Genomic DNA, 13,165 nt, shown 5'->3' on the forward strand with positions numbered 1-13,165 from the left:
AGTTTCTCCCATTCTTCTCTGCGGATTCTTTTAAGCTCTTTCGGGTTGGATAGGGAGCGTTGCTGCACGGCTATTTTCAGGTCTCTCCAGAGATGTTCGATTGGGTTCAAGTCCGGGCTTTGGCTCAAGGTCATTCAGTCAAGGACATTCAGAGACTTGTCCCGAAGCCACTCCTGCGTTATCTTGGCTGTGTGCTTAAGGTCGTTGTCCTGTTAGAAGGTGAACCTTCACCCCAGTCTGAGGTACTGAGCACTCTGGAGCAGGTTTTCATCAAGGATCTCTCTGTACATTGCTCCGTTCATCTTTGCCTCGATCCTGACTAGTTTTCCCTGCTACTGAAAAACATCCCCACAACATGCTTCACCATAGGGTTGGTGCCAGATTTCCTCCAGATGTGACGCTTGACATTCAGGCCACAGAGATCAATCATCAGACCAGAGAATCTTGTTTTTTTTTTGATAGTCTTTAGGTGCTTTTGGCAAACTTCAAGTGAGCTGTCATTCGCCTTTTACTGAGGAGTTGCTTCCGTCTGTCTACTCTACTATAAAGGCCTGATTGGTGGAGTGCGGCAGAGATGGTTGTTCATCTGGAAGGTTCTCCCATCTCCACAGAGGAACTCTAGAGCTTTGTCAGAGTGACCATTTGGTTCTTGGTCACCTACCTGACCAAGGCCCTTCTCACCCGATTGCTCAGTTTGGCCAGGCGGACAGTTCTAGGAAGAGTCTTGGTGGTTCCAAACTTCTTCCATTTCAGAATGATGGAGGCCACTGTGTTCTTGGGGACCTTCAATGCTGCAGAAATGTTTTGGTACCCTTCCCCAGATCTGTGCCTCGACACAATCCTATCTCTGAGCTCTACGGACAATTCCTTCGACCTCATTGCTTGGTTTTTGCTCTGACAAGCACTATCAACTGTGGGACCTTATATAGACAGGTGTGTGCCTTTCCAAATCATGTCCAATCAATTGAATTTACCACAGGTGGACTTCAATCATTTTAGAAACATCATAAGGATGATCAATGGAAACAGGATGCACCTGAGCTCATTTTTGATGGTCTAAATACTTATGTAAATAAGGTATTACTGTTTTTTTTTTATACATTTGCAACAAATTCTGAACCTGTTTTCGCTTCATCATTATGGGGTATTGTGTGTAGATTGATGAGGAAATTGTTTTATTAAATCAATTTTAGAATGAGGCTGTAGCGTAACAAAGTGTGAAAAAAGTCAAGGGGTCTGTATACTTTCCGAAGGCACTGTATATCAATGTTTCCCGACCCTGGTCCTCCAGTACCCCCAACAGTACACCAACCCTGGTCCTCCAGTACCCCCAACAATACACCAACCCTGGTCCTCCAGTACCCCCAACAATAATCAAATCAAATCAAATGTATTTATATAGCCCTTCGTACATCAGCTGATATCTCAAAGTACAGAAACCCAGCCTAAAACCCCAAACAGCAAGCAATGCAGGTGTAGAAGCAATACACCAACCCTGGTCCTCCAGTACCCCCAACAGTACACCAACCCTGGTCCTCCAGTACCCCCAACAATACACCAACCCTGGTCCTCCAGTACCCCCAAAAATACACCAACCCTGGTCCTCCAGTACCCCCAACAATACACCAACCCTGGTCCTCCAGTACCCCCAACAGTACACCAACCCTGGTCCTCCAGTACCTCCAACAATACACCAACCCTGGTCCTCCAGTACCCCCAACAATACACCGACCCTGGTCCTCCAGTCTGGTCCTCCAGTACCCCCAACAATACACCAACCCTGGTCCTCCAGTACCCCCAACAATACACCGACCCTGGTCCTCCAGTACCCCCAACAATTAACATTGTTGTAGCCCTGGACAAACACCTCATTCAGCTCATTGAGGGCTTGATGATTACAAGTTGAATCAGGTGTGCTTGTCCAGGGTTACAATAAAAATGTGTACTGTTGGGGGTACTGGAAGACCAGGGTCGGAGAAACTCTGACCTGTACTGTACAGGAGACAGGCTATACACAGGCATCTCTGCTCACGTCTGTGTACTGCAACAGTACACCTACAAGTCAAACAAGACTAGGGCATTTAACATGGAGGCCTGGCCAGGTAAAACTTGTAGCGAGAGAGCTGATCTTAGGAGTAGACCACATGATACTCGGTAGGTAGCCTAGTGGTTAGAGTGTTGGACTACTAACCGAAAGGTTGCAAGATCAAGTCCCCGACCTGACAAGGTAAAAATCTTGCCCCTGAACAAGGCAGTTAACCCACTGTTCCTAGGCTGTCATTGAAAATAAGAATCTGTTCTTAACTGACTTGCCTAGTTAAATAAACACAAAATAAGAAAATACTCCTGTGAACAAGGAATTGAACACGGAAAGGGGGATACATAGTCAGTTGTATAGCTGAATGCATTCAACTGAAATTGTTCTTCCACATTTAACCCAACCCCTCTGAATCAGAGCACATATCTGTCTGATTACAGGATGTATCCTCTGGTCTGCTGAGCACACAAAGACCCTGCGCTAAAATGGCCTGTATAACACTGACATTTTTACTGTCAGCATCATTTAGCAGAGCTCTTAAAGTTCAGGAAGTCGTTTGTTTAACACAAGGACTGTTAGAACCAGTGTCACTCCAGTGTTCCTACCTGCTCTTTTCTCTCTCTAAAGACCTAGCCTGGCCTAGTTCTTCCTGCTACTGCCATAGCGTACAGAGAGTTGAAATGTTATCAAAATGATTATTGGTACACAACATGAAAAATTGTTATTGAATGACTGTATTTGGAATTACTAGTATTGTTGTGAAATTACCCTTTGTCATGTTCTATTGTCATCAGGAATCAGCTGGTGATCTGATGGTCAGGAATATTCAGCTAAAGCATTCTGGGAAGTATGTGTGCATGGTTCACACCGTGGTGGACAGTGTCTCAGCAGCAGCCGACCTCATTGTCAGAGGTACGCACGCACTTCCTCACTGTGATGCTACTTTGTATTTCTGACACGCTGTAACAATCATCTAAAGAGGAATTAGAAAACCTCAGACATTATCACACTCTATTCATTCTCTTTACTTCAGCCAACTATTCTCGGTGACATTCATTCAGTGTTAAATAATGACTACAGGATCATCTCTAAATCAATACATTAATTTTCCACTTCTCCTTCCTTTTTGAATCATTTTGTATTTCCCCTCATCAATTGAAGGATCTTTAGCTCCGTTGGGTGAAATATTAAAAGTCTTTCTCTTTTGACTGCCTTGCATGGAACTGGTTTAATCCTGCCATCCTTTTTTGGCTGACACAATAGAGCTCTTTGACAGTGGTTGTCTCCCTGTTCTGTCAGGACCACCCGGTGCCCCAGAGGGCCTCATGGTGGGGGAGATCACTGACTCCAGTGCCCAGCTCTCCTGGGGGTCTGGGCCAGACAACCACAGCCCTGTCACCACATACAGCATCCAGGCCAGGACCCCCTTCTCCATTGGCTGGCAGGCCGTCAGGACAGGTAGCTACAACACCAGCCCATCCATTTGCTTAGACACTACAGCGTTTATGGAAGTGTTTTCTACAGGACATTATATTCAGAGAATGTTTCTGTCATAGAGATATATAATTTGGTGGTTTCTGTACTATGATAATATTGTGAGAAGAGTCAGCTTCGGGGATGATGTGAACAGGAGTATTGCTTTCTTTTTACTCATTTGTTATCGCAGGGGCCTTCTGGGATAAGTTATATTGATTGAATTGTATCACAGACAGTCTTTGATTACATGGATGCTTTCTGAAATGTGATTTGTTGATGGATGAGAATCAATATGTATTTAAATTCTAAATTCTTTAATCCTAGTTCCTGATTCTGTGCCTGGACAGATGTTTCATGCAACAGTGATAGATTTAAACCCCTGGGTGGATTATGAATTCAGGGTGGTGGCTAGCAACAATGTGGGTGTTGGAGAGCCCAGCATGCAATCCAAGCAGATTCGAACGAAAGCAGCAGGTACTTTTTAATTCCTTTCTGTCCTCTCATGGTGAATCTAACTGTCTGATTAGTGTAACTTGTATTGAGTGTTCTGTTCTTCCCCTGATAGATTTCACCATGTAGATCCCACAGTCACTTTTATCGTGCCTTTCTCATCGCTAATTATGTGTAATGAAGACAGAATCAGCTTTGTTCCAATCGACAGACACCGAGACAGGTGTTAATGATTTACCTAATAGGCAAAGAAAGTGAGAATTTGTTCATGTGTTTAGATGACACGGCTGACACAGCCATGTGGATATTGACACTTTTGATACTTTTGCTCATTAGATTAGAACCAACCGAGCAGGATGCATCATACCTTTTAAGCATTTAGATGCTGTGTATATCAGCACTCAGGAAAACCTAACATGATTAATTCATGTCAGCAGTATCAACAGGAACCGTGTGAAATACCCACGCATGCCATCAGGCAATGACTTAAAAGTGTCTATTTTGAGCTGGTTAGCAGAGTGTGTCCGACTGGCTCACTGAATCACAAGAGCGGAGAACACATGGAGTTGACACACTGTATTAACAGCAGCTGTGTGTGTGTGTGTGTGTGTGTGTGTGTGTGTGTGTGTGTGTGTGTGTGTGTGTGTGTGTGTGTGTGTGTGTGTGTGTGTGTGTGTGTGTGTGTGTGTGTGTGTGTGTGTGTAACCTTTATAGGCAAGTATGCACAGGCGCTTATGACAGTATCAACCTAAATGTAATTGGATTTTTAAAAAACAAGCCTTTGCTTTGTGAATTTAGGAAACCGTATTGTGATTAGGGGCACTATGATAGTGATATCAAGGCTTCTGTATGGTTTTGGAGTAGTAAGGATTCAAATATGCCTTTACTCCCCCCTCTGAAGGAATACACACCCTTATATTAGACACTGTTGTTGTTTCTGTCCATCCAGTTCCTGAAGTAGCACCGGGTAATGTGAGTGGAGGAGGAGGTAGCCGAGGAGAACTGGTTATCCAATGGGAGGTAAGCTTGCTGATCAGATTTATTAGAATATGTCTTCATTGTGACGGCTGTTTTCAAATCACTCTTCTGACATGAATGGGGTTTGACAGAATTCTCTACGGCAATGTGACTTCAATTAAATGGGTTTTAATTAAAACAAGAGCTGTCTTGCCTAGATATTTGCCTCCTCCAAACGGCTCCCCTGGTGTGTAAATCAAAATGCAAGATTCAGCGATGGTGGAAATTGTATGTGCATAAATCTAGGATGATGTCTCAGAATGGGTGTTTCTGTGGATCTCTGAAAGTGATTTGGCTTATCATGCAGAATGGTTTAGGACGTGTGTATAGCTTTGGATATAAAGGTAACTGCCAAGGAAAGGAAGCACCTTTGCATTAACTCTACAAGTGTCTAGTATATATTGGAGGGATGCGACACCTTTCTTACACGACAAATTGCATAATTTGATGTTTTGTTGATGGCAGTGGGAAAACAGTGTCTCAGGCGCCGCTCCAGAATCTCCCATAAGTTGTTCAATTGGGTAAAGATATGGTGACTGAGACACACACACACACTCTTCACTGAGATCTCTTCTTCTAGCCATGGTAGCCAAAATAATGGGCAACTGGGCATGACACTAAGCATGATGGGATGTTTTAATTGCTTAATTAACTCAGGAGCCACACCTGTGTGGAAGCACCTTCTTTCAATATACTTTGTGTACCTCATTAACTCAGGTGTTTCCTTTATTTTGGCAGATGCATGTATTAACGTGTTGATGTTGTGGAATTTGGCTATTCAGAATTTGACTTTTCCAGTTCATATAGTCATTTGATATTCAGTTCACAACCAATGGGGGAAAAAATCTACAATTTATGCTGTCAAAATGTCTTTGTCTCATAGCCGATACCAGAGGAACTACAGAATGGAGAGGAATTTGGATATATTGTGGCTTTTCGTTCTCTTGGTACAACCACGTGGAAACAGACTGTGCTGCCTTCACCTGATGCATCAAGATACACATTCAGGAACGACAGCATCCCTCCCCTCTCCCAATTTGAGGTGAAAGTTGGAGTCTACAACAACGAAGGAGAAGGCCCATCTAGCCATGTGGTTGTAGTGTATTCTGCAGAGGAAGGTTAGTTCCTTTGACTATTGGTCAAGTTGTTGATGAAACGGAAAGTTTGGGTTAGTTTGACTTGAATGTTTACCATTTTTTGATAATATTCTTGGTGTCATCTTTTCATGTTTAGAGCCCTCTATAGCTCCGTCCAGAGTGTTGGCCCGGACGCTATCAGCCTCTGAAATCGAGGTGTACTGGGAACCCATCCCCCAGACAGCCAGCAGTGGGAAGATCATTGGATATGAGGTATGAAAAATATCCCAACATTCATGATGCTGGTAGAGAGCAGAAAACAACATGATATATATTATCCTCAGTATGATTGGCTCTGCAATGGGTCGGCATGCATTTAAATAGAACTGCCAGTGGCAAAAACTTGACATCTCCCCTACCCTGTAAAAATGCTTGGGATACGGGTAGATTTCTCACCATCTAATCTGGAGAATGAAGAGGTCTGTCCAAAGCTGTTCTGGTCTCCCAAGGACCCTTATACCCTGGCTGCTACCCTGCCTGAGTAGTGTTCTATAAATCACCACTCACAAGTGTGAACATCATATGTCAATTTCCTCCACAACAAGCATTGTCCCTCATGATGGAACACCCTGAGGATCTTACCCGTTCTTCCTTAGTATAGCCCAGGACTGGCTGCCTATAGGGAAGGCCCAGGCAGGGGGGCAGTATTGAATAGTTTGGATGAATAAGGTGCCCAGAGTAAACTGCCTGCTACTCTGTCCCAGATGCTAATATATGCATATCATTAGTAGTATTTAATAGAAAACACTCTGAAGTTTCTAAAACTGTTTGAATGATGTCTGTGAGTATAACAGAACACATATGGCAGGCAAAAACCTGAGACAAATCTAACCAGGAAGTGGGAAATTTGGTTTGTAGTGGTTTGTAGTTTAATTTAAGTGATTGCCTATTGGACATAAATATGGATGTAATCGAACAAAACAAACATTTCTTGTGGAAGTGGGAGTCCTGGGAGTGCATTCTGACAAAGATCAGCAAAGGTGAGTGAAGATTTATAATGCTATTTATGACTTTTGTTGACTCCACAATTTGGCGGGTAACTGTATGGCTTCCATTTGTGGCTGAACGCTGTTCTCAGGTTACTGAATATAGTGCTTTTGCCGTAAAGCTTTTTTGAAATCTGACTCAGTGGTTGCATTAAGAACAAGTTTATCTTTAATTTTATGTAAAACATGTCTCTTTCATCAAAGTTTATGATGAGTATTTCTGTTATTTGATGTGGCTCTCTGCAATTTCTCCGGATGTTTTGGAGGCATTTCTGAACATGGCGCCAATGTAAACTGAGGTTTTTGGATATAAATATGAACTTGATCAAACAAAATATACATGTATTGTGTAACATTGTGTCCTGGGAGTGTCATCTGATGAAGATCGTCAAAGGTTAGTGATTAATTTGATCTATATTTCTGCTTTTTGTGACACCTCTCTTCGGTTGGAAAGTTGCTGAATGCTTTCTGTGACGATTTGCTGACCTAACATAATGATATGTTCTGATTTTGCCGAAAAGCCTTTTTGAAATCGGACACTGTGGTTGTATTAACGAGAAGTCTATCTTTAAAATGGTGTAAAATAATTGTATGTTTGAGGAATTGCAATTTTGAGATTTCTGTTGTTTTGAATTTGTTGCCCTGCACTTTCACTGGCTAGTGGCAAGGTGGGACGCTAGCGTCCCGGACGATCCCAGAGAGATTTTAACTTGACCTTCATTGTTCACTCACAGCCCCTGTTCATCAGGTCCAGAATGAAATCAGCAAACAACAGTGCTGGAAGTGTTTGTAATGCTGCCAGGAGGTCTGGGATAACCTTCATGTCTTTGGTTTCAGGTGCTTTGTTGGGAGGAGGGGGTGCAGGAGAGTGATGCTGAGATGGTGAAGGTCACGGATACTGTGGCCCTTCTCTCTGGACTCATGGGAAGTACGTTGTATCTGATCTCAGTCAGGGCCCAGAACAGTGCTGGAGCAGGGCCTTCTAGCCCTGCAGTCAATGTCACCACCAAGAAACCACGTGAGTTTTTTTCTGAGATGGGACAGCTGTCACATGCAATTTGAGCATTTCTCTCTTTACAAGTCCGCTTTCACGTTCATGAAGCCTGCATATCCCGCAGAGGTTTACATTAATGGAATTGTGGTAAAATGCAGCAGGATATAATACGACTTCAATGACTTTAGAGCCTCTGTGAATCCTCTACATCAACTGCACTGCTGAGATGAAACACAGTCATCTGTGTATGGTCTTGACTGCGTGTTGACTGCAGACTAACGGATGGAATTGGATTATCTTATACCTACAACATGAATTAGCAGGGCCCTCTTTTAGAAAATTACAAAAATCTGTGACAAGATGCTGTTTGTCTTGACGTCTCATGGAGAGGAAGCATGTTTATGAGCTTATCAGAGTTAGAGGCAATCATTCAGCCACTAACCTTGTACCCTTCTAGTTGAGATTTCCTTCATACAGCAGCGATAAGGGGATGGTTAAAGTGAGAAAGTAATTTAGGAGTTATTTCAGCTATTGACGGAATGTTACGTGACTAACTCGAGTTGCTATATGATTGCATATCTTTCAGCACCAAGTCAACCTCCAGGGAATATTGAGTGGAACTTGACCAACTCCAAGATCTTTTTAAAGTGGGAGCATGTCAAGGCAATGGGAAATGAGTCTGAGGTGACAGGATACAAGGTGAGTGTTGTCAGTGAAATAGCAGAATCTTTGAAAACTAGGAAACAAATGCAGTTTCTTGGCTAACCTCAACAGCTATGTTCTCTAAAAATGACTCCCTGGTCGCAGTGGAAATATAAACCTCAGCACTTTCAGTATCACATATGGATTGTCCCTGTCTGGCCGTATAAGATTAAAAAGTCTGTTCCCAGTGATATGACGCAAAACAAACCTGTTTCTCTGTTTCTCCGTGATACATTCGGTGAAGATTCCTGCCTCTCGATCTCCCTGAATTCCGCAGTAGTAAAAGGACCTGCTGTGTTTGAACCTGTGTAACAGGAAGCGTTTCATGTCATCCTGGGTATCTGAACTATTGGAGCATTCAGCAGAGGATTATGAAGAAAACGTTCTGCTTTCTTTTAATGTATACATTTTCTAATTGAATGATCGGATGTGGCTCAGAGATTTGAGAGAGCAGGTGAGTAAGCAGCTAGGAGCCTGTGAAGCTCCACATTCAGACATCAGCATTCGCTGACCGCCACATGGGGGTCATACCAGCCTCCACGGAGCGCCACAGTGAGACACCAGCCTCCACAGAGCACCACAGGGGGACACCAGCCTCCACGGAGCGCCACAGGGCGACGCTAGCCTCCACGGAGCACCACGGGGGGACACCAGACTCCACGGAGCACCACAGTGAGATACCAGCCTCCACGGAGCACCACAGTGAGTACCAGCCTCCACGGAGCACCACAGGGGGACACCAGCCTCCACGGAGCACCACAGGGGGACACCAGCCTCCACGGAGCACCACAGGGGGACACCAGCCTCCACGGAGCACCACAGGGGGACACCAGCCTCCACGGTGCACCACAGTGAGACACCAGCCTCCACGGAGCACCACAGGGGGACACCAGCCTCCACGGAGCACCACAGTGAGGCGCCAGCCTCCACGGAGCGCCACAGGGTGACGCCAGCCTCCACGGAGCGCCACAGGGCGACGCCAGCCTCCACGGAATGCCACAAGGCGACGCCAGCTTCCACGGAGCACCACAGGGCGAGCCAGCTTCCACAGAGCGCCACATGGGGGCCACGTCAGCCTCCGCTGAGTGCCACATGGGGGCCACGCCAGCCTCCACTGAGCGCCACAGGGGTCCAACCCCTCCACTGAGCACCACAGGGGGCCACACTAACACCTCACACTATAATTTGCTATTCATGGCATCCTCTGGAAAGAGCCTACATTAAAAATACAATACATTTCTTAAAACTATTTGACTGATCAAGAAAATACAATTTATTTTTCTGAAGAGTTTGGCTTTCTCTGAGAAGCACTTTTTCTTTCTTCAAAGAAACAGTACAGAGGCATTATCCATAAATCAGTAATTTATCTTTAAGCTCAAATGACTTGTGTCGCTTAAATCAGTATTAATCAGATACTCGCCATGATATTCCCTCACCCGTCTCAAGGTTTTTGAATTTATTATGGATCCCCATTAGTTCCTGGCAAGGCAGCAGCTACTCTTCCTGGGGTTTATTATGGAGCCCCATTAGTTCCTGGCAAGGCAGCAGCAACTCTTCCTGGGGTCCAGCAAAATAAGGCAGTTTATACATTTTTTTTAAACATTACAATACATTCACAGATTTCAGAACACACTGTCTGCCCTCAGGCCACTACTCCACCACTACTACATATCTACAGTACTAAATCCATGTGTATGTGTGTGTATAGTGCGTATGTTATTGTGTGTGTGTGTATGCATGTGTCTGTGCCTGTGTTTGTTTTGCTTCACAGTCCCCGCTGTTTCATAAGGTGTTTTTTTCTGTTTTTTAAATCGAATTTTACTGCTTGCATCAGTTACTTGATGTGGAATAGAGTTCCATGTAGTCATGGCTCTATGTAATAGTTTGTTCTGGACTTGGACTGTGAAGCGACCTCTTGTGGCATGTCTTGTGGGGTGTGCAGGTGGTGTACCGTCAGAACTGGCTTGGAAAGAGCAGCGTGGTGGAGACCAACAGGACCAGTGTGGAGCTGCAAGTCCCCTCTGGCGAGGACTACCTCATTGAGATCAAAGTCTTGAGTGGTGGAGGTGATGGCAGCAGCAGTGGCCCCATCAGGATACCAAAGATGTCCAGTAAGAGATTGCTGTTTTTGTCTTTCACCATTCACAGGATGAACTTTTGGGTTTCCAAAGTGCCTTAAACAAATGTCTGTCTCATAACTATGAGTCACCCAGGGATGCTTGTTAATGTGTCTTTGTCTTTTTCAGGTCTTAACTCAAAGGGCCGTTTCAGCTCAACTCCAATGAACATTTGTGTAGTTATGTTTTTTATACTTTCAAGGTTAACTTTGTAACTTAAAATGCCTTTTATGAACTCTAACTTTGAGAATCATCTACTCAGCAAAGTATGTGGCAGATTATAACAAACTGTTATTTTATGTGTAGCATTCACTTCTCAAGAATGTGAAATCATCAGCTTACTATTTAGAGTATTCAATGCAGCTGCATTGCCTTATATTTGTATGCAGTTTTGTGTTCATTTGTCAACCAAGCTTTTGAGTGTTTTATTTCACTAGATATTATGCAGAAAGGTCAGGCTTTACATATGAGAAGATTGTTCTAATGTTTGACAATCTACATGAGCCTGGCCTATTTGTGTCTCATCCCTGTGTTCTGCGTGCCCTGTTTATTTGTTATTGTACAGTAAACGTTCTGTTAGGATGACTCAACTGTTGAAACGACCATGGTTTACTCAGAGGTTGTCCTTTAATTTCTTCATGAAGCACAGTTACTGTATGTGTTTTGTCTGGCTGCCGTCAATATTCAGCAAATTCTGTGAGAAAAAAAATCTAAGTTCTGTGGTATTTGGACATTCTTGAGGTTTTACATATTATATCATCAACGTTTAACAGCATCATCATGGCCAATATGACCATCACAGACATATTGGATCAATATACAGAACTTGTTGATAGCTGGGGAGGATTGTATATCATGTTCCATTCATTTAACTCTTTCTCCATTTTCAATTGTTTGGTAATCAAGAGGCTTCAAGTTGTGTGCTTGATAGCTTATTTTTTGTTTATTTACCATAAATGTGATATAGATGTTGCATAAGCCTTTTAATACTATTGTATTAACAAACTAAATGTATCTCTGTGAGATGTTATTGAGACTGAATAAAATGTTTCACATTGAAATGTCTATTTTTGAATGTGTTTTCATTTTAGATGTCTGTACCATTTTGAAAGTGCCAGGGAGAATGACAGCCATCATTTACAGGAGTCAGTGTGACATTCCTCTGCATTAATGGTTACCATTAAGTTACCATGAACAGGTTGAACACAACATTGACAGCATGGCTGCTGTGCTTTCCCTCACCCAGCTTTTATTTTTGAACATGATCAACATCTAACTGAATACTTTGGTCCTTGGCTAGCATAAAATTAACAAATCCAACTCCTACAGTATAGTGTCAGTCCATGCATACAATTTGGATTGTTTCAATCAGAATTGAATTACCTGAATTGGATTCGATGCCCTGCAACTGGCAGAGGACACTGACCCGACTAATGAAAATTGGCAGTTATACCCACAAACATCGTCCAGTGCTTTACAGAGTCTTAACAAGTCATGATTATATACATGTATAGTGTATTTTAGGGTGAGGGTTAATTGTGCTATGTCTATGGAGAATATAACAACCTTTCTAACAAGAGAAAATAATGTCTCTCTTCATGCCATCCCAGGGTGGTATTTGTAAACAGCTCAATACTGCTGAATGTATGGGTAGTGTGTGGATGTACCTTCCCCACATGAAACCAATCAATATGTGTATCGTAGGCTTCAGATCTATATGGTTGCCTGGAGACGATCTCAAAAGCCTTTTGCATACTGATTGTTAATTATCAATAGCTCATGAATACAGAAATGACAGATTATTTTCCAGATAGTTTTAGATTACTTGTGAGAAAGGAAAATCAAGCTTTGAAATGCTCATGTGTGAACTCTATTGAACACTACTACTATGATATGATTGAAGTAGGTCGACTTTGTCATGAATCTTGCTCTGGAGGCAGAACTGAGCGATTTCTGCCAGATGGGCCAGCTGCAAAGTCAAAATTGCCTATGTTGTAAAGAATCATAAAAACAAAAATGTGCTTTTTGATTTTAATTAAAGGTTAGGGTTAGCAATGTGGTTAGGGTTAGGTTTAAAATCTTATTTTATAACTTTGTAACTGTGCCAACTAGTGACCACTCTGCAGAGCTGCCTCCAGAACAACATTCATGATGAAAAACACTAACCTGCATGATTGAAGGCTCTCCACATTTTTTTCAGAGAGAACAAAGATTGTCTACAAAAACAAATGGATTTGCAGCAGGCAATT

General features: G+C 43.0%; 1 protein-coding gene across 3 annotated transcripts in view; it reads left to right on the plus strand.

Moving 5' to 3' along the window:
• Nucleotides 1-11,981, plus strand: part of LOC110494607 (contactin-4) — a 115,250-nt gene extending 103,269 nt beyond the window's left edge. For 2 of the 3 annotated variants that reach the window (XM_021569830.3, XM_036950698.2), the window contains 10 exons: nucleotides 2,833-2,950; nucleotides 3,338-3,496; nucleotides 3,839-3,988; nucleotides 4,914-4,984; nucleotides 5,865-6,099; nucleotides 6,215-6,330; nucleotides 7,941-8,121; nucleotides 8,684-8,796; nucleotides 10,742-10,910; nucleotides 11,046-11,981. In XM_021569830.3, the coding sequence (XP_021425505.2) occupies nucleotides 2,833-2,950; nucleotides 3,338-3,496; nucleotides 3,839-3,988; nucleotides 4,914-4,984; nucleotides 5,865-6,099; nucleotides 6,215-6,330; nucleotides 7,941-8,121; nucleotides 8,684-8,796; nucleotides 10,742-10,910; nucleotides 11,046-11,131 (1,398 nt within the window). In that variant the 3' untranslated portion in view covers nucleotides 11,132-11,981. Of the gene's footprint in view, nucleotides 1-2,832; nucleotides 2,951-3,337; nucleotides 3,497-3,838; nucleotides 3,989-4,913; nucleotides 4,985-5,864; nucleotides 6,100-6,214; nucleotides 6,331-7,940; nucleotides 8,122-8,683; nucleotides 8,797-10,741; nucleotides 10,911-11,045 lie in introns of those variants that run through there. The other variant, XR_016488049.1, reaches the window with a different exon arrangement.
• The last annotated feature ends 1,184 nt before the right edge of the window (nucleotides 11,982-13,165 follow it).

This window comes from Oncorhynchus mykiss, chromosome 17, assembly GCF_057628025.1.
Source record: "Oncorhynchus mykiss isolate SJ-2025 chromosome 17, ASM5762802v1, whole genome shotgun sequence".
Classification (NCBI taxonomy): domain Eukaryota; kingdom Metazoa; phylum Chordata; class Actinopteri; order Salmoniformes; family Salmonidae; genus Oncorhynchus; species Oncorhynchus mykiss.